At 36.7% G+C, this 21,564-nt stretch overlaps 1 protein-coding gene across 1 annotated transcript in view; it reads left to right on the forward strand.

Annotated features, from left to right (window-relative positions):
* LOC108358844 (integrin alpha-PS1-like) overlaps positions 1-21,564 on the forward strand; it is a 117,884-nt gene that overhangs the window by 93,720 nt on the left and 2,600 nt on the right. The window contains exons 5-8 of the mRNA XM_017610343.1: positions 9,184-9,290; positions 10,837-10,970; positions 17,762-17,973; positions 20,325-21,503. Of these exons, the coding sequence (XP_017465832.1) occupies positions 9,184-9,290; positions 10,837-10,970; positions 17,762-17,973; positions 20,325-21,503 (1,632 nt within the window). The remainder of the gene's footprint in view (positions 1-9,183; positions 9,291-10,836; positions 10,971-17,761; positions 17,974-20,324; positions 21,504-21,564) is intronic.

Raw genomic sequence — 21,564 nt, forward strand, 5'->3', positions numbered from 1 at the left:
TACTTCGGCATACTGTTGCTTTATGGAAAATACATAGAATGCAATTTAACCTTCAGAAATAAGCTAAACAATTTAATATTTCACTGTAATCAAAAAATTCAATTTGAATGCAATGCAAAGCCAGAAATGCGATACAAAATTCAATTAGGAGCTCAGTCGTACAAACAAAAAACGAAACAATGGAAGCCGACAAAAATTGTTTTGTAAATAAACACTTTAGTAAGTACCAGAAAAAAGTTATGCTAACCTGCATACATACATATCGTCCTTTATAGTACAAAAACGCGTATGTGAGGTTGCATAAATTATTTTCTAGAGAGTAAAAACACTCATATTTCAAAAGGGTTCTCTTTTTTATAAAGCAATCCCATTTCTGGCTATTATATTTCAGGACAAATGGACAAGGCTTAAGCCAAGAGCTTGTGTGAGCAAATCCAATTCTTGCACAAAAAAATGTCAGTTACGCGGTTTTGCAGAATGACGATCAGCGGTTTTGCCACACAAAATGAAGTAAATTTTGGATATTAAAGGCACTGTATGCACCTTGTGGTGCAGCACTCGCCAATTTTTTTAACATAACGTTGGTAGGGAAAAGTGTTAATATTTTTAATATTTTATATAAATATATATATATTAGCACCCGGAATCCAATCAAAAATGACACATTTCTCAGTGTTTGCATTTCAGCCACGGAACAGCTTTCCATAGATATCGTCTGCCATTCAGAGCCGACTTTAACCCATAGATCAGAGTTAGAACTACGAAAAGCCTAAATCGGAGTACATGAAGTGAAAAAGCGTAGCAGAAAATAAAATTCCGTAGTCGATATTTTTTATGTATGTACATATATTGGCCCGTCATAATTTGCCAATTTTGGTTAAAAAAAATAAAATAATGCATATCAATAACGTGTCCTGCAACTATACTATTTAGCATCTATAAAGGAATATCAACTCAAAAATTTTCAATATTTCTTATATAAAATTCTAAGCTCTTGTTTTTTAGGTGAACGGTAGATAAATGTTTTTTTTAAATAGCACTCCTAAAGGGGTTGCAAAATATTATTCGGCGGATAATTTCATGGGAGTCCTTGAACAAATGAAGCACCAATTAAAAATCGAAAACCAATATCTCAAAAAAATAAACATTTGAGTACTATTTCCGGGCCTTATAAATAAATCTCTTTTTTAGAAAATTTCAAAAGTTAAAAAATTACATACGTACAGTTTAATTTGAAGCCCATCATTCTTTGACCACTTCTATTTAAAGAAAAAAAGTGTAGTCTTCTTAGCGAAAAATGTATTTGAAGCCCACATGAATTTTAAAAGCTACATGAAAAAACGGCCCTAAGACAACTTTTTGAGTTCAGATACTGCAAAAAGTGCTCTTCATTGGGAAAGAAAAACAAAGTAGATCGTGGGTAAAGTGGGGTAGCGTAGCAAATTTATAATTTTCGTCAAAAATCGTAGAAAATCTACTACAATCGTAGTGAAGTTCTAACGCTACCATAGGTCTCTCCATTCATTTGATAACATCCCACCAGAAATCCGGAAAATAAACTGGGGCAAATATTATAAAAAAACTTCTTAAATACCTACTTTTTTATTTGGTTTTTCATAAGACATCTGAGAATTGTATACTTGTACAAAGGAAGTGCACAAAATATCACAAGTGGCTTTTTCATCTCGGCGCAAATAAAATTTTTAGCTAATATTTTGTAAAAAAACAATGGTCACTTTGAAATGGAAGAGCTTTTACATTTTTACTACGCTCAGGTTGCTGTAGCGGTGGAGTAGATATTTTAACTCGTGTTAATTTTCAATTTTTCTCCAAATTCCATTTCGTATTTTTTTTCGTGTGCATGCATCGGCGTAGCCCGATTGAAATTTAGGGGGGGAGGAGGGGGGGGGGGCGGGGCTCGACCCCATTAAGCTGGCGTTTCAGGGTACTATTTTATATATATATAAGGAAAATTTGAAAGTTAGGGGGGGCTCGAGCACCCCCCTGCCCCTACCTGGCTACGCCCATGTGTGCATGTATTGATACACATGCTGCATTGCTTCAATTTTGTAGGTGCGTTGATTTTTCTCAACAACTGTTGCAACTTAAATTTTGTTTACTACTTGCTGATTGAAATTTACTCGAACGCGTGTCGTACATTTACATGCTATCTGCGCTGAAAATCTACAAATAAATAGAATTAAAACAAAAAAGAATTCCCAAAAAACAAACAAGCACTGACTGGCCGTGGTGAACGAGGCAACAATCAGCAGACAGCAGCAGCGAGCGTATGTATCGCACAAGTTTCAAATTCAAATTTAAATTTTTCACAAACACGCACCAACACACTCAAATTTTGGGTACAATTGTGAACATTGCAACAGCTCAGCTGCAGTTAGGCCATCAGCAACGCGTATGTGTGGGCAGTTGCAGAGGTGTTTGGTGGCAGCAATTGTTGGCACTTGCAGATACATACTTCGTTGTGCCACTCAGATCTGCAAATTTCATTGCTGCCGCTTGAGTTGTTTTTGGTATTGCTCTGTTTGACTACAGGCGACAACTGTTGAATTGCATTTGCATTTTTTCGCTTAGCAAATGGCATTTTTTTTTAAATTTAATTTCATTAGTTGTTTTTGTTGTTACCAATTTAAAACAAGCTTGTTTGGCATTTGCGGCCTGAATAACTCTACTTACTCGTACAATGGCAAGCACAGACATGCATATCTAGCGACCATCAAGTGCACTTAGTTTTAACGAATTTTCGTACTTCCACTCACTGCAGTTGATTATTGTCGTATTGCATACATATGTATATACATACATTTATCCATTATAAACATTATTATTATTAGTTTTGAATTTTTCATTAATACAAATTTGTATTATTTGCCCATTTAGATAATGGATATGGGCTTGGCAAGTTGTTCCAATTGGCACTTGACTTGACTCTTTGCTTTGTTGGTGGTCCATTCATTGTTGCTTGCAACTGCATTAGCACGTGCATGCATGCATTCATAAATAAATGTACAGGTGTATGTAAGTCAATTCGTACAAACATCTGCGAGCGCCTGTTCAAAAACAAAGATTTGTTGATTTAATTTAAGCTCGCTACTGTGCGCAAAGTTAAATAAATTAAAGCTGTTTTCCGTTGAGTCGATGCTGTGAAGAGTGCATAGTTGGCTGATATTGATATACATATATGTAAATTAAGTCTTGTTAGCTCAATTTAACTAATCTAAATATCTCTATTATGAATAAGCTAAATATAAAAACTTATTTCTTTTCCCGCTACCTATTCAAAATTACTGATTAACACTAAATTGCAACCTGCAGATCAAATAATTTTTGCGACTTAAATCCGTTGAGCTATTCAAATATGGCGGCGAGCAGTTGGCAAAATATGTAGGGTCTGAGGAAAGCATGCTTGCACTCAGCACTCTGAGCAGCGGATATCTTTACTTTACATGAGTGTGTAATTGCTGGAATCAAAGTGTCGCTTAGAAAGCGAAATAGTCTGATTGTAAACGAGGGCAAAACAAAGCAGCTCCGCTCAAGTCTAGGCACCCAAGTCTTTGTTGACTGCTAAAATTTCGAAAAAATTAGAGAATTTCGTTTATTATACCGATAATAATGCCAAAATCCAACTTGCCAACAAGTGATACTTTTTTACTGAGTAGCAAATTGCGAAGCCAAGTCCTCTGTACGTACGAAAATAAAAATTAGTAAGTGTCTGATCCTAGCCGCATTTATATATGGCCCAGACGCATGGAGAATGACAATGACCTTGTATTGTTCGAGAAAAAGATTCCGGTAAAGATTTACGGAGGATTAAATAATGTGTTTAGTATGAGAGACATTTTCATGATTTTATAAGGGCCCAATTGGCGCCCTTTGGAAAATAAAGTAAAATTAATAAAAGAAAAACCAATTAAATTGAAAAGAAGAAATAAATAAAATAGAATTTAAATATTAGGTTATATTAAAAAAAGTTGTTTTTCTTCTTTGAACAATAAGGTTTTAAAATTAGAAGAAAGAAACAAAAATTTGTTAAAAAACAAAAACCTAAGCTCCTAGAAATTAAATGCTTATTGTGGTTTTAAAATCTTTAGAATGTATCAACTAGCAGAAAATACAATCATATTTAATTTTTTAACCAAAAAAATTGTTTTTTTTTTCATACTCAAACGTACTGGTTTTAACTAATATTTCTTTCAGAACTACTAAAACGTGTAAATAGATTTGTTTATTTGTTACAAGAAACTTAGTTTCCATTAAACAAAAAAAAAACACAATGAGAAGCAACAATTATTGTATAAAACATAACAGTATATGGTTTACATATGAGCATAACCATATCTCGCCTCATAATACTATGTACTAAATATTTTAATTAAGTCACATTCTCTTACGTTTCTTAATTTCTTTTCGGTCTATGATGGCCTTCGAACAAAAGTTCCATATATTAACTAATTTCGTGCTTCTTTTTTTTAGCTACAATACAGTGCATTTTCTATATGCTAGGAAAAATCTCACTTTCACAGATTTGTTTAATCTACGTAAACACATTTGTATAGTTTTATAGTGTCTAAGCACATACATACATATGTACATATTTACATATATACACACTTTTTTATATACTACAACAAATTTCTCGCTGATCAGCTTACAAACCATTATTTACCAAACGCCTCTACATAGACAAAACATTAACACTGACCCAGTGGGAAAATGTAATGTATGGTAATCGAAAAAATTATACCGTGCGACAGTAAATTTTCCACACAAAAAAATTGAATACATTCGCGAAACAATGGGAAAATTATAGTAAAACTACGAACCTGGTTTTTCTCTCTGACGTCAGGATTTTTTTAAAGCACTTTGAAATTTAAAAAATATGATTATTTCAAAAATTTGTTTAAATAATTTTGTGCAATGTAGAATAACAACAAGGGCATCATATAAGAGAAAAATTCTGTAGAATTATAACAGAATACATTTTTGGTGCATAAGGACGAATGGGTATGGAAAATGTCCTTTGGTCCTTAAGTATCCTTGAAAATTGGCAATCTTTATTTAAAAAAAAAAATGATTGTTTGAGTATTAATATACATACAACCACATCGTTGAATTTCGTCCTGCAAACTCTATCATTACTACTCTTCCCACTGGGGACATATCTATGTATGTTTGTTTATACGTAAACGCAGGAGATTAAAACTTTTGGCCGCCAACATAGACTTAACCAGCTGCAACAGCAGCACCAATCACTCAAACCTCTGGTAAAAGTCAGTTTAATTATTTATTTTTTTTATCGCCAACTGCAGCATCTACATATGTATGTAGATTTATTGCGTTCACTTACAACTTCATTTGTGCAAATGTGCGCATGTGTGTTGCGGCCGCATCCAGTGACCGTGTGTGGGCTTAAGCAATGACTTAAGTTGACAAAGTCACTTCAAAACAAAGACGATCAACAAAATCGTATCCAAACAGTCATGCAACCAAACAAAGTTAATCATTTTATGCTGGCAGCGCTTTCACTTAACATAATGAAATTGCAGCAGCAACAAGCAACAGCAGTTTATTTCAGGAGAAATGAGAAGCGGGCTACAAAAATTATGATCCGGTCGCGCCTACATAAAAGATGCCATGGACATACATCTATTTACAAACATATTGCATGCAAATATACATACCTACTACTAAAGTTTAACAATTTCAAAATCCGTTGCTATGCTCACATAATATGTAGATATGTATATAGATATTTTTTTATGTACTTATGTACTACAAATTTTGTGCTTATAAATAAAAAAACAAAAACAGCCATCTGTTTTGTGCCTAGTGCTACGCTTTAAACTGCATCAGTTGCAGTTCATTTCTCTTCCGATTCGCTCGCATCTTCCATTAATAAAATGTTCAAAGCTTACTGCTGGCTAATGTTGTTGCTCTTGAAAGTATGTATGTATGAATATGAATCGCACGTATTTTCCTGCTTTATTTCTTCAATCTTTCATTCAATTTTGATTGTTTTATAGTTCCGCTGCAACAAATAATCATTAATCATTTATTTATTTTGGTTTGTACAGTGTTTTAATTTGATTTTCTTCGCGCTGTTTGCTTGTTTGTGTTTCATATGTGGCTAATGACTGGATGCATTTCTCTTCTTTTTATACCAGCATCGCGACCCTTATTGTATACTTTCTTGGCGGGAGCATTCATATGCATTCGTATGGCATGTCCGAGCCAGCGGAGCCGCTGTATTTAAATTCGCCATGTCTATGCTGTTGAAAAACTCATACGGTCCTCGTACCATCGTCTGCGATATTCACCGTCCGAGTATTTCTCTCGAATACTTCAACGGTCCGTGCTTCTGTGCGATATACCAACACAGGCATTAAAAGTTGCTTATATAGTGCGGTTTTTGAACGACGCCTGTAATTAAACAGTTAGGAGAGGAGTTTCCCTAATTCTGACGGAGGTGGTTGCGTTGCTCAGCGACATTTTGCACCGCCATCGAAGGCGACCTTAAAATCGTCAAAGAAATGGTGTAGATTATATTCTCGTCTTGTCCAAACTTTGACGCGAACAGCTGCAGCAGTTTTTTTTCAACTGCAGAATTGCTAGTCGTACCACGTAAAAATAGTCAAAGCTTGTGTTCATCTTCTCCATTGCTTTCACTGCTGTTATCTTTTTATAGACATGAAACGTTTTTCCTCCATAATTTTAGCTTCTTGTGGACATCAGTCACTAGGTCGCCGTGGTTGCTCTAACAGGAACTCACTCTGGTATTTAAACCTTCCAAACTCTCCGACCGTTTTTTCTTATGGGACAGAATTTCAACTCTTCGTTCTCACGTATTTCAGCCCGATCACAGCGTGGCTCTGTAGGAGGCATCTTGTTTTCTGCAGTTGCCCTACATTCCTTATATCTTCAGTTCTGAAATCCCATTACTTTTTTGGCGGCAGTATGTAGAGAACGGGACGCATGGTCCCACTGCTGTAAAATATCGGTTTAGAGGGAAGGTTCCTAGGTATGAGAGTCAAATGGCGTATATGCTGGCTATATGAGAGTCAAATGGCGTATATGCTGGCTATATGGTATTATCGCCGTGGATCTTTAATTTTCCTACGATGGGACCAACGATCTTCTAGCATGATTTTTTTTATCGATACGAAAACAGCGCTCATAAAGAAGGTATTTTGATGTCTCGCTCTTCTCTTCCCGCGGGTCGTACACTGAATGCCCTAGTCTAATGTTTTTTACGTTTGCTTGTGCCAGTACAGCCCATTTTTTATACACTTTTCAACCTTCTTCAGCTCTGGAATCGTCTCGGGCATATTCGCATAGACCATACTTTTCGCGTAGCCCCAGAGAATGAAGTCCAATGGGGTCAAATCGCAGGACCCTAAATGTGAAAGTGTTGCTTGTCTTTTTGTGAAAAACTGGCAATGGCTGCTTGTTGTTCGAGCAATTAATTGGTAAATATCGGTATGGTCTCTAGGCTTCAGTAGGCGTGTACACCTAAGTCTTTTTGATAAAATCCGCCGAACGGTGCCGTAGGGAAGGTTCATTTGCTGTGCACGACGACGATTTGAGGTTGTCGCGGCCGAACGGCCTGTACAAAGGCGGACGGATGTTTTTACGTTTTGCACCGACCCATTTTTTTTTTTGAATTTCTAAGGCAACTGGCTGATTCGTATGACCCTTTATGTCCACGGAAAAAATGCAGGGCGGGAAAGGCACTTCTTATAGAAAGACAAATTTCATAAAACCATGACTAAGGGAACGTACCCATACTACGTGACCCGTTCAGGGGGGGGAGGGGGATCTTCCAAATACCACACTTGGTCACAGTGGGGGGCGGGGGGCTTAGGTTTTTATCACGTAGTCAATATCCACTAAGAAAATCTAGCGTTTTTTTCGAGCTACATTCAAATATGGCGCGCAGTGTTTGTCGCTTTTTAAACCCACAGATGGCAACACTGACGAACAGACGTCAGCTGATTGAACAACCATCGAAAAAACGTGCATGGTGGTGCGGTGGATGACGTGTCTCGCGTGCGACCTCTGCGGGTTCTCTCTAGGAGACCACAGGAGGCCTTGTGTGTCATAAAGGAATGGGTTAAAAATTGCAAAAAGTGGGTCACGTAGTATGGGTACGTTCCCTAAGTTTACCAAAGCCTGTAGTACCAATTTTCTGAAAAAAAATTTAGAAAAAAAAAACATTAACATACCACAAATATTTAATCGCTGTCAAAGAACTGTATCACCCTAAATTATTATAATCAAATAAAAAAATTTAATGCATGTTTCAACGTCTTCTAAAATTTTTTTCGTTTTCTTCAAGCAGTGCATTTTCACTTTACATTCATCGGATGTGCATTCAAGTGCATTCACTGTTGTAATCGCTTTTTATTTGCTTGACTTTTTTTGTTGCTGTTCCACATTTCTTTTCAGTCAACAAATCAAATAAAATACGGTAGTCATTAACTATGATGGTGTCAAAAGCATCATCATCACTTCGAAATTCATGTTACGCTCACCGTTCTATTTATAAACTGCTATTCTTTTACTTTCAAGGCTTTTCTGTTTTTTTCACATTTGATTGTATTTAAGCACATTCTTTTTTCTTATTGCTAAACGTGTCATTATCTCTGTTAATTTTGTTACGACTGGACCATTCTTCTTTAACGCATTTTTAACAACTTATTACTCAGCATCAATTTGAAGTAATTCAGAATCATAAAATACATACACACACACATTGTTGTTGCCTTACACACATATTTGCGTTAAAGTTTACTTTTTCTCCCGTTACTTTTACATTCACTATTTCTTTTCGTATACTTAACATCGTTCGATTGTAGGTAGTTATAACGCAATTAATTTTTTATTGTTATCGTTTTCATGAAATTCTTGGTTTGTCATTATTGTTGTTGTTATTAATTAATTCATCAGCGTGCAACCAATATTCAAACAAAAATCGTATACTAAATAATTACAAAAATATTTGATTGTTAACTAATATGTAATTTTGCATTTTTCTCTTTTCTTTTCTCTTTCCCCTTCCATTATTTTTTATTTTTTTTTTGCTCATGCCACCTTTTGTGATTGTTGCACACGTTGTTGTATGGTATTTGCGTTGTTGCACACAATATTTGCTTTCTGATATAATAGCATACGATAGCGACGATATCGAAGAACTGCAGGAGCCATCAGACGATGAAATCAAGGAGGGCCAATGGCTGGGCGTGACTGTGCGGTCGCAAGGACTCGGTGGAAAGGTAAATGAATAAACATTTTACATGCAGATGATTAATTTAGGTAACGATATATCAAATTTCCTTATAAAATATACAGTGGAGAGCAAAAATGAGTACATACATGGTGATTTTTGTTAATATGTATTTGCAAGGTTTTAAATGTTCAAATTTTTCTGTTAGTTTTTGAATAAAAATATGATGGTTCACGCTTTAACCAAACCATATAAATCAAACTTTTAAACTTTATACAGAGCTTGGAAAATTCAGCAAATCTGCATTAAAATGTTGAAGTTTTTAATCTGAATTTTTATAAAATTTTTGGGTATGCAGTTTTATAGCCTATTAAATTTCAGTGTATTAAAGTGCAAGTTTTAAGAGGCTGAAGAATCGCATTGATTTTTAATTTGTTTTTTTTTTGTGTTATAGAAACTGGCATAGATTTCTTTTTAATTTTCTTATGCTTATATGAGAAAAAGTTAAAAAGGCGTCAGCAAAAACAAAAAACATATTTAAAATCAACGATATTTCCGCCGCTTAAAACTTGCACTGTAATATACTAAAATTCAACAGGCTATAAAACTGCATATCTACCCAAAAATTTTCTAAAAATTAGATAATATGTATTAAAAATTTTAATGAAAATTTGTTGAATTTTGCTAGGCCTATATGGTTTTGGTTAAAGCATGAACCATAGTTTGATAAAAAAGAGCAAAAAAAGTTTAACTTTAAAAACCATGAAAATATTTGACAAAAATCCTCATGTCCTAATTTTTACTTCCCACTGTATGTACATAATTTACATATGTACATATTCAAAATATGGAGTTCCGAATTCTCAATTTTAATTCTGTGTAGTCTTTATAATCTAAAAAGTCACATTTTACCACAAAAAAATAATATCAAAACTGATACATATTGAGAACATTAATAGGAGTTAGGTTAAATTTAATTAGAATTACTTTGGAAATATTTATGAGTTTTTAAAATTAAAACTAAAAGATTAAAATATTCAAAGTGAATTTTAGAAACTCCAAATTAGTACTAGAATATGATTCAAGCATGTTCAACAATAAAATAAAATCATTTAAATAATAACTGCTGGCATTTATTGACTTTCAATACATATGTACATATTCAATTTTAACATTAAATTATCTGATGACCTCAACAATACTTAACCTTTTGACCGTTCGATTCAAAGAGTAAAAGAAAAATTCAAAAAAAGAAACATCAACAGAAAAATGTATAAGGTCATAAACTCGTTCTACGTAAACACTCTTAATGACTTAATTAAGATACATAAACATTGCTTTCTTTAGCTATAGCGTAGCCGATAAATCTTGTACCTACTCGAGCTAAAGGTATATTTTTTTTTGTTTATTTATTTTGTTTTGTGCGCACTGAAGTAGGAACTGCGTAAATTAAATATCTTTGGGTTAACCTCTTTTATTTCAGAACATAATAATCACCTTTGTTATGATGTAACTTCTTTGATTCTCAAATTTATAATCTTTTATTGTTTTCTTTTCTTTTCTTCTGTTCTTCACTGTTTTCTTTTATCCACTAGGTACTCGTGTGCGCGCATCGTTACATCACCACAGTGTTGGATAATCGTTATGGCCAAGGATTGTGCTATGTCTTGACCAATGAATTGAGCTATGATGAAGTGTATGAGCCATGCAAAGGGCGCACTGTGCAAAGGTGAGTATTCGATTGTTTTCTGATACCAACGTTATAATTCACTCCCTTTGTGGTTAATAGAAAATTGGAATTGGACAAAAAATTAAATGTTTATGTATGTAAACAAACATAAATTTATGTTAGGAAGCATGCTTGCGTTCATTTTGGGCATTTCGTTTTATTAATTTTTTGCTGTTGAGTCCCTTCCTTCCAATATGAGCGAATCAGCTTGGAGATGGAGTACGAATGAAAATATACCCTTTGAAGCAGTAAGCAATTAGCGGTTTACTAATTTTTCCCATACAGAAATCATATTTCACTAAAAAAATTATGTCTCACTTAAGGAGACGTCTTTAAGCAAGACCCACTGTTTATAAAAACAAAACTTGCATCGGGCTGTAATTAAAAATATTTAAATATTTTCTATAGAAGGAAAGTAGGAAGAGAGGTGTGACTGTCAGTGCCCAGCTGCGGCACACTAAAGTGGAAGGGTTGTTGTGTTACCACACAAGTAAAAGTTTCACTCCTCTTGCTGCATTTAAGATTTGTATCAGCCAATCCTCTACTCCTGTACAGTGCGGATAAGGTAGAGACGGACGGTGTTTTATATTGCCCTTCTTCTTAAAAAATACGATATTCTATATATTTTATTATCTCATCGAGGCCATGCTTTCCTAGATGTCCTAGGCGGCGTGCTATGTAGTTATCCATCTTTCATTTGCTTGCAAGTAGCAAAATGAATACTAATACGTTCTTTTACTGGATGATTTTGCTTGGTCGTGCCCTCCTTGCAAGTTAGTCCGTAATACATTTCTATATCTCTAAGATTGGGAGCCCATATAGGGTTAAGAATATTCAGTTTGAGTTAATAGTGACGGAGCCCAAAGCTCTAATTGCGCTTGGTTTTCACTAAGCACGGCAACATATTTACCAATTGTATTTATTTATTTATAGCCTTCATGATAGCTGAAACCCCAATCTGATGCACACAGCGAAATATTCCTGGGTTTGAACCCCAGTTTTTGCCTGTAGCTGTCTTGGACGAGTACAGAGCTGTTTAAGCCCTTCTTAACGCCTGGCTATCTTCTCTTTCCACACCAGCTTCCTATCTAGCGCAGTGCCTAAAAATTAGGCTTAGTTCGTGAGACTAACTCGGGACCCGTTGGCCTCTAGTGGAGTTATCGTCGTTTTTGGATGCCTTTTTGAAAAGACTACAACCTCAAATTTGTCCGATTTTACGCAACGGTCTCTGTATGCAATACCAGCGTCAATAGCATAGAGGGCAACTTTGGCGATGTTTAGTTCCAAAAAAGTAGCAGTATTGCCACCTTGTGGGGTGCCCCTTGTCCTGTCTCTTGAAACCCGGTTCTCTTTTATATTTCCCATCACCACCTGCCTATAAGTATTTGCATTCCTACATTATCTAAAAAAGCTATAAGGCCAAAGACTCACCGATAAGCCTGACCACCCTATGAAGCGTGGCAGCCATCGATATACTGCCTATTCTCTCTGGGGATTTAAGCACAAGCGACGAGAGACCTATAGTCCTAAGATGTTTTGGAAGTCTTAGGGGATTTAGGGATAATTAATACCGATACAGCTCTCCACTCCATCGGTATTTTTTTTAATCAGTCTAAAAATATTTCTTCTTGAAGATAAATGCTGTAACAATCCCTCGAGAAAATTTCCATGCTTTGATGTAATTACTGTCGCAATTACTTTCTCAAGTTGAACTACTAAGCCAACCAAACACAAATGTCTAATAACTATGGTGGAGCAGCTCTGTAAACAATTTCTCCAAGCACGCACCCTCTTAGGTGCTACCACCCTATTAGGCCTTTCCAGGAAGCACTTGGTTGTTTAGTTTTATTAATGAAATTCTTGTCCTCGTTATCCTTGGCCCAAAAATTGGCTCCGATCCAATTATCCACTTCATTTCCATATTAAACACTCAATCCTATCTAAACTGTTGCACCCATCTTGTTGACATTTTCCGATAGCCCGACCTTAACCTTTAATTTACTACGTAGTTGAGAAGAAATATCTACGCAGCAATGATGTAAAACACGTCACCCCCATGACGCTATTTTGCATTTCATACTATACTTAAATACAAATTAACCTTGAAAGGATTCTCCTAGTTGATATATTTGTAAGCTTCAAAAATAGAGCTAATAATCATAAATTATATTTTATAAAAGTAATTTGGTGTTTAATATGTCCTTTGACCTTCCCAATGCCAGTTAAAATGGGTCGCTATCGCATAATATAAATTTACGCGCCAGCTTCATGAATAAATGACGCGACAAAATAAATTGTGTGATAAAATATTCCATACAGAATGACTAAAACTCCTTTGCATGATTAAAATCAAATTCATTTATCACAAACGTCACTAAATTGACGCAAAGGATATGCACACATACATATGCATGTACATTAGGGTGGTCCAAAAATGCATGAGAAAAGGGTAAAGTCGGAATTTTTGTGCTCTCACCCCCTACGATTGTTCTATACCGAAAAATATACCCCTATTTTTTATTTTGAAAGCAAAAAATATTTAGAGGTCGCTCAAAGCTCTCAAAGTTTTCCATGTATTTTATATGGGAAAAAACAACTTTTCGTAGAAATGGTATAAAATTCTTGAAAATCTATATATTTCGACCGGAAAACTCTCCTTCTATTCAGGGGATTCCCAGTAATAATATCCAACTATTTTTTTTAACCTTTTTATCATAGGAACTATATTTTATAGGTCCGCCAAAACCTACAGAAAATACAATGGGGTGATAAATAAAAAATATTTAGTATTAAAAAATTATTAAATAAACAATTGGGTATTGTTATTGGAAGTCTTCTGAAGTGAACCAGAGTTTCCCGATCGGAAAATATTGATTTTCAAGAATTCCGTAGCATTTCCACGAAAAGTTGCTTTTTCCCTATATAAAATACATAGAAAACCTTGAACGCTTTGAGCTGGGTGAGAACATTAAAATTCCGACTTTACCTATTTTGGACCACACTAATATACATATGTAAATACATATTCACGCATATATTAGGAATACAAATATGTACATTAGGGTGCTTCACTCTCCATACAAACAAAAAATCGGGACTGTTTTTCCATCGGAAATATAAAATTTATTACATTTTAAGACTACTGTCTCGGAAAATATTAAGATTTACATGAGCTGGATATATTTTAAAATACCTCCAAAAATCTATTTTTTTTTTCTTTAATAAAATAAGTTTTAAAAAATTGTATAAACTGAATCAAAATAATGGGATTTTCGTCGGAAGTCTTAATATATAATATATTTTATAATTCCGGTGGAAAAATTGCAACTCTTTTTGGTGATGCTCCCTAATGTAAGTACACATTTGTGTATAAAAACCGAAGTGAATATGCAAAACTAGGATAGATAGAAAACAGTAAGGGAAAACTTAAAAAAAAACAACAAGTTATATAAAAATGTGTCAAGGCAAGTCAGCATAGTTCTCTTTTTTATCGACTTCACGCCGAATGTGGCGGCAAAAAGTAGTGGGTGTGTTACCATCTCGATTGCCCTTAGATAAGAACAAAAACAAAACATTTCATTGTTGTGTATGTGTGTCGTTGTGTAGCCTTTCTCTTGCGTTGGCCATTTTACGCTTACGCTTAGCAGCTGACCACACTCACTCGTTGTATTCGCTTTCACCGTGTAAAATAAGCAGCTATTTGTCCTTTTTAATGATCTACGTCATGACGTGCCTTCACATTCATTACTTTAGCTTATTTTACTGCTTGCGTCGCATGTCAAATTAACATTTGGCATAGAGGTCTATTAAGGGGTAGGGGTAGTTTAGAAGAAGAAGACCACATGCGTACCTTTGCGTAGAGTCAACGCATTATATAATCGCATTTTTCCGGTAGCCTTCAACAGATGTCATTTCGAGACATTCGTACAAATTGAACTTTGGGGGTGCTATTATTTATGCTCTTACAATATTAATATCATATTGTGGCATAAAGTCGTAAATTTTGTATTAAATATTGTATACTGCGAAAAGAGTTTAATTACTTAAACGAAATATGCTCCTCTGAACACCTGATTTAGTTGTAAATAGTTACATTGTTTGATTATAGTGACCAAATCATGTGGTGAGAGAAATAGATTTAGCCGAATTTTTTCTGAGTGTATAATGGCTTCATTGCTGAAAAACTGCTTAACTGACGTTTGTGTTTTCACTCAGTGTATGCCTTTATAACCTTTTAAATCTCAAAAACGTCATAACCTAGGTACTACCCATCCAATGTCTCATTTAGTTTGGTTAAAACCCCTATGGGGCCTATTTCATAAAGCTCTGACTGACTTTTGGCATACCTTTTATACCTACATAGAAAACTATAGGGATGGGAGAAAGATTTACTGCACTCGAACGTAGACTAGGACAAAATTAAATTCGTTATATATAGCTTCTTTCCCTGCAGAAATTGCGGCCGTTAAAAAAGGGGTCGTTAGGTTAAGCCGGGCCACCGAATTGCCTTGTATATATATTTTCATAACGCTCCTATGTCTTTACCTTGGGACTGAGCTATGCTGTTATTGGGAGTTCTGGGATATCCTTCTGGTCCTACGATAGGTACTTAGTCGTATCACGTTGCCATTATCTAGCATAGTTTCCTGAACTACCTTCCACTGTTTGAAGCATGAGAAAGCTTTAAGATTACTTTGGATATTTTAAGGATAGCATCTAAATATTCAACTCAATTGGAGATCTGATGAAGATATCTCAAAGAAATTTAGCATTACTAACTAATTTATGAAAGGTTAGAATGCAAAGGAACAGATAGAGAAGGACAACTAGCTTAATATTTAGCTATGCTTTTATGTAGATGAAAAACACCTCCTTTAACTGCGGACAGCGGGTCTCACATACCTTTCGGGCTCATGACGAATTAGTAAGAATTGCTGTCAATATGTTCCTGCAATTTTAGAGCCCGTACAGGGAGAACCTGTAGTGCAGGCACAGTCACACTCCGAAAAAAAAGTTATAATTTACATAGAGCTCAACCAGCCACCGACGTAAAACCGTAGACCGTGTCAGCTGATACAACCAATCTAATGGGATTGTCGTGTTAACGAAAACTCACCACCGCATGACGGTAGCGTCGTCGTTGCGTTTCTCTCTCTCTCTCTCTCTCTCTATTAACAGCAATTTCATATATTGATACGGATGGCAGGTACGGAATGGGGCTCCGTCGGTGGCTGGTTGAGCTATTACCAGGAATAAGTAAGCGGTGTAGCAGCAGTTTTTTTTTCGAATTTTACAAAAATGTACTTAACCAACCAACCAGCTCTTCTAATAGCACTAATTCAAATGAATTGCTGTCTCTGAATGGGAGAAAGGGATTCCCTAAAACATGCTCCACTACATTCCAGTACTTAATGTAGGCAATGCAACTAAAATGTCCTCGTAAAAACATATGTACATACATATGTGTCTACTAGACCCTTTACGCTTTCGTCCACCGGTTGCTCATCGCCGGCACGTTCGTAAACCTTCAACTTTTTAATTCCCGTTGAATGTTGGCACATTTGCGTGTTAATATTGTGGCGCCTCATTAAAGTGAAGGACGCGCTGCTGCATCCCGCTGGGAACACTTGCCAATGTCCTTGGTTGAAGTGCAAAAAATGCTGCGAATAATTAAAGTAAGCGCTTTAACGAAATAATTACACACCTTAAACCAGGCTACACGCATATGTATCAGTATCTTTATTCTCGCATTGAGGTCAACAGTAAAGTGTTTTACACGTTTTGTGTATAATTTGCGAAAATTAATTTCAGCACCTCATCTGTGCAACCAAAAAGGCACCCTGCGACAATATGCCACAATAAATCATTTTAGCTACCGCGTATACTACCAGACAAGGCTGCCAGTTAGTGTCCAGTGGCAAAGTTGCAACAAATTCGGGGCAAGCAATTTAATGAAGCAATGAAGTCATTAGAAAACTATTCGCAACAGCGAATAAGCCGACAAACCAACAATGCCTTCAACTCTAACCTGTAGCGGTGGCAGCTTCGACGGCAACTCACTTCATTCAATCGCTGGTGTTTGGGCCATTAAACTTGAATTGTTTAAATTTATAATCACAAAATAAACATCAACTTGTCTATGTATCTGTCCGCCTGCCTCCTTTATTGAAAACTTTATTTTATTAGTACCAACTCGGTTTTTATTTCACTTTTCTTAGCAGCAGTTTCTAGGTTTGGCCGCACTTAGCAATTTCGTTTATGCAAGCGCGCAATTTTTCATTTATTTAATTATTATTTTTTTTTATTCTAATTTTCTAATCCATCTACGTATGTATGTATGTGTATCTGCAGTGTGTTTCTAAACAATTTTCCTTTGTCTATGACCACTCCAATATTTTGCATTGTCTGCCGTTGGAGTAATGTACATTTTTCATTACCCCAAAATGGCTTTTCGTGTTCATATTATGGGCTACATACCTGTGTACAAATGCGCATATATATACATACATCCATTTGCACAAACTGCTTGCAAAGAAGGTGTGCATATGCACGTGTGGGTTGCCCTACAAGCTGTGACACGTATGTACATACCTATGCGCATACCATTACAACTGTACATGGCTAGTTCACGTAATGAATTAATTTATTCACTTGAATTTTCACCCCTAGCCCCATGACCTACCTGACTCACTTTGGCTAACTGCAGTTCCTTTTTTATTGCCAATTTTATTTTATTTTGTTCTGTTTCTTTCACTGTTTTATTTTTATTTTTAATGCATTTTTTTTTGCAGAGAACACGAAGAATATGGTTTCTGTCAGGTGGGCACTTCAGGCGCACTGCTGGATGATGACACCATGGTGGTAGGCGCACCTGGCCCCTTTACTTGGCGCGGCACTGTCTTTGTTACAGAAATTGGCGGTGAATATTTGGAACGCGATAAGACAATGTATTATGGTGATCATTTGGACAACACATCACCGGTGGACAAGTACAGTTATTTAGGTGAGTAATGATTTGGTTGAGATAAAAAATAGAAGAAAAATATTCATTCACGAAAGCTTAAAAGTAAAAGAAATTTTTTTTATTTCGGCCAATGTTGAAGCCCTTTAACTGTTTCACATGTATGTACTTATTTCACTTGACCCAGGTTACGTTAGGTTCGCAGACTGGCCCCAATAGGAATCACTTACACCAAAGGTCATTTGAGACCGCGCAGATATCTCGGTTAAACCCCCGAAAACAACTTGATAGGTAGAAACAATATGAAAAGGTTCCTTACTTCTACCAATGTCAGATCATATACATACAGAGATTATTTAAGAAGTGATTGCTAGTGCTAATCAGAGGCATATCAGGTGCGGGATGGCCCATTCCACTTCTGTATCCAAATAGATTTTGCAGATCATTAAAGGATGCACTAAATCTATCTATTATATGTATGTATATGTGTATTGGTTTACAAGTAAGTTTTAACGGATTTTTTCTCAAATTTGAAACTTTATTGTGCAAAATTGGTACGATGTGTCTTATTGTAAAGTATTGCCTGCGACTGAAGTGAAGCGTACTCCCGTAAGGGCGTTGTGCATCGACCGAAGAAGATGCTAGTCTAATAGTGCAAGATGGGCTATAAGGCAGGTAGGTCAGGAGGACTTCCCATCCGGTGTCTTCGCTATGAGTTTTGAAACTTGTGCGACATTTGGCCAGGCCAATATGGCTCATGTCAGGTTCCTTGCCCCTTCCAGTCGTTTTCCGTAATCACTCGCTTCAATCGCATCAGTTGTTGTCTGTAGAGAGCCCCGCCGATCGGCTGGCCACTTTTCTGAAGCTCATAATACAGGATGCCTTTGTGGTCCCACAAAGTACCTTGCTGCTATGGGTGTTTGCTTTGGTGTCGATGGTCGCGGATCGCCGTGCGTAACATATGCCTACTGGCGCTTTGAGGTGTCGTAATGAATCTATTTTTCATAGTCGGTGACAATACAAAGCAAAAACGATTTCGCTTTGTACCGTTGAAGGCGCAGCCAGTTTGCGATTTTTTGGACCATATCAATGGCTTTCAATGACAATTAAATGTCTTTTTGAGCCACGTCTAATATTGCCGCAGTTTCATCTTGGGTTAAGCATAGGTCTTCCTCCAAAAATTACCTCCCACCCGGCGTCTACAAATGTTGATGGCCTTTCTTCGCACTCCTTATCGGTTGTGTCAAAATCACCACTTTTGAAACGTCGGAACCAGTACTCACAGGTTGAAATAGATTGAGCATACTCTCCGTAGGTCTCAGAGGTATGTGGCACCTTCCCATTCGTTCCTCTCTGTGTGTAGAAGAATGGTATAATGTAGTTGTTGTAGATCATCTGACAGAGTTCCCATGACCTTTACGTGTCCGAATCTGAGGTCTCTTCACGACTGGATCGCACTTACCATACATTAACATTACTTCATACATAACATATCAGGTAATGCTCCCGTGACGAATATGGGAGCCGTCCTCTGTACTCGTTCCTACTAGGCTCTGGATAAAGTCTTGTTTAACACTGGCCACCATACGGTGACCACATGGAAAAGTATCAATCTTATAACAGCTTTATAATCTAGCGTTCCTTTTTTTGCCTATAGCCGTCTTGCTTATTACTTTAATAAGTAGTGCTGTATGACACTTGAGAAGTGCATATACAAAAATTTCATAAATTGCATAAAGGAAATTTTTGGCACATGCAGCTGTGCACCCTTTTATGCGAGTTGTTCGAGGATGTAGCGTGCATTTAGACGCTAGGTGTCGGGAGACGCCTAACCACTCTGAGTAATCTATATTCGGCACATTTGAGCTTTAACGAGTCTAATTTCTTACGGTTTCAATTGACGAATTACTTGAATTACAACTAAACCCCTATCAGGCTCTTTTTTGGTGCCAGGCGCGTATCGTTTCTCGCGCTTGAAAACAATAAGTTTGTAGACAAAGGACTAACTAGTGTCACTAGTTCGCTTAGGCTTTCGCCTGTTTAGGTTCATAAAAAGTCGAGTCGGTATCGGAAAGTACTTTTTCTTAACAAACGCGGTTATATAGTTCGTCTTTTTGTTGTTTGTGTTAGTTTTGCTGCAACGCTCATCCAGACGAGATATGTGAAACATAAATTGTTGTTTTTTGTAACCAATGAAATCTCAGCAACTCTGCGTGCCTAAAGGACAAGCGATGTACATACTTAGAGATTTATCGTTTGATATTGAGATGACTAAATCCTCCTGCGTTCACATGTCATCCATCAAAATTGCATTCTAGTCGATAAGTTTCAATATTATCTAATCCTGTAATTGATTAACATTGCCTACCATTGAAAACAATATTTTGCAACAGGCATGGCGGTCACCGGTGGTCGTTACTTTGGCGATCGTATGTCATATGCCTCGGGCGCACCCCGTTCCAACGGACACGGTCAAGTGGTGATTTTTAATAAAGCCAATACCAACCCCATACCCGTAAAAATGATACTCGAAGGGGAACAATTTGGCTCTAGTTTTGGCTATGAACTCACAACTGCCGATATCAATGGCGATCAGAAACCAGATCTTATCGTTGCTGCACCATTTTACTTTAATAAATCCGAAGGCGGTGCAGTCTACATTTACCAAAATGAAAAGGACATGCTGCCAGCGAAACCAACACTGAAGCTAACCGGAACGGTGGAAAGTCAATTTGGGCTTGCGCTCGCCAATATCGGTGACATCAACAAGGATAACTGCGAAGACTTGGCGGTGGGAGCACCTTACGAAGATGACGGTGTGGTCTACATCTATTTGGGTTCCCGCACGGGGTTGATTAGTAAGCCCGCGCAGCGTATACAAGCCTCCGATCTCGGTTTACTGCCAGATCCGCTAGTCACATTTGGCAGTTCAATAAGTGGTGGCACTGATCTAGATGGAAATTCCTATCCGGATGTAGTTGTGGGCGCATATAATTCTTCAGCAGTGGTTGCGCTACTCTCGCGTCCCATCATTAATATACAAACGACGGCGCGCGGCAATGAACTGAGAAACATTGATCCAGCCAAATCGGGTTGTCTACATGACGCCTCAACGAATTTGACTTGTTTCACCTTCGAAGCCTGCTGTTCCATCGACCCTTATGAGCCAGCGTCGGCGAATAAAGATTTGCGGCTATTGTACACAGTCGAAGCAGAAACATTTGGTGGAAATAAGAAGTTTTCGCGCGTGCTCTTCGATCGCGACAATAAGCGTAGCAACGTGGTGAAGCGAGCAGTGACAGTGCGTACCAATGGACGCATGGCCTGTCAGCAGGTTACCGGGTACATCAAGGAGAATACCAGAGATATACAGAGTCCGATAAAATTCCGTTTAAATTATACAATTGTGGAACCAAAGTTGCCACGATCGGGCTTGGAACTATTGAACCCAATATTAGATCAAACGCAGGCATTCGTTGAATTTGAAGGTACATTCCAAAAGGATTGTGGTGAAGATGATATTTGCGAGAGTGATCTTATATTGAATGCGGAACTGGACTTGAATATGGAAAGTGAGTACCGCGAATAGTTGGAATGAAGGAGTCAAGAATGGAATATATGAAAATTATATTT

Source organism: Rhagoletis zephyria, unplaced genomic scaffold, assembly GCF_001687245.7.
Source record: "Rhagoletis zephyria isolate East Lansing unplaced genomic scaffold, Rhagoletis_zephyria_1.1 Rzeph_scaffold_00304, whole genome shotgun sequence".
Lineage (NCBI taxonomy): Eukaryota > Metazoa > Arthropoda > Insecta > Diptera > Tephritidae > Rhagoletis > Rhagoletis zephyria.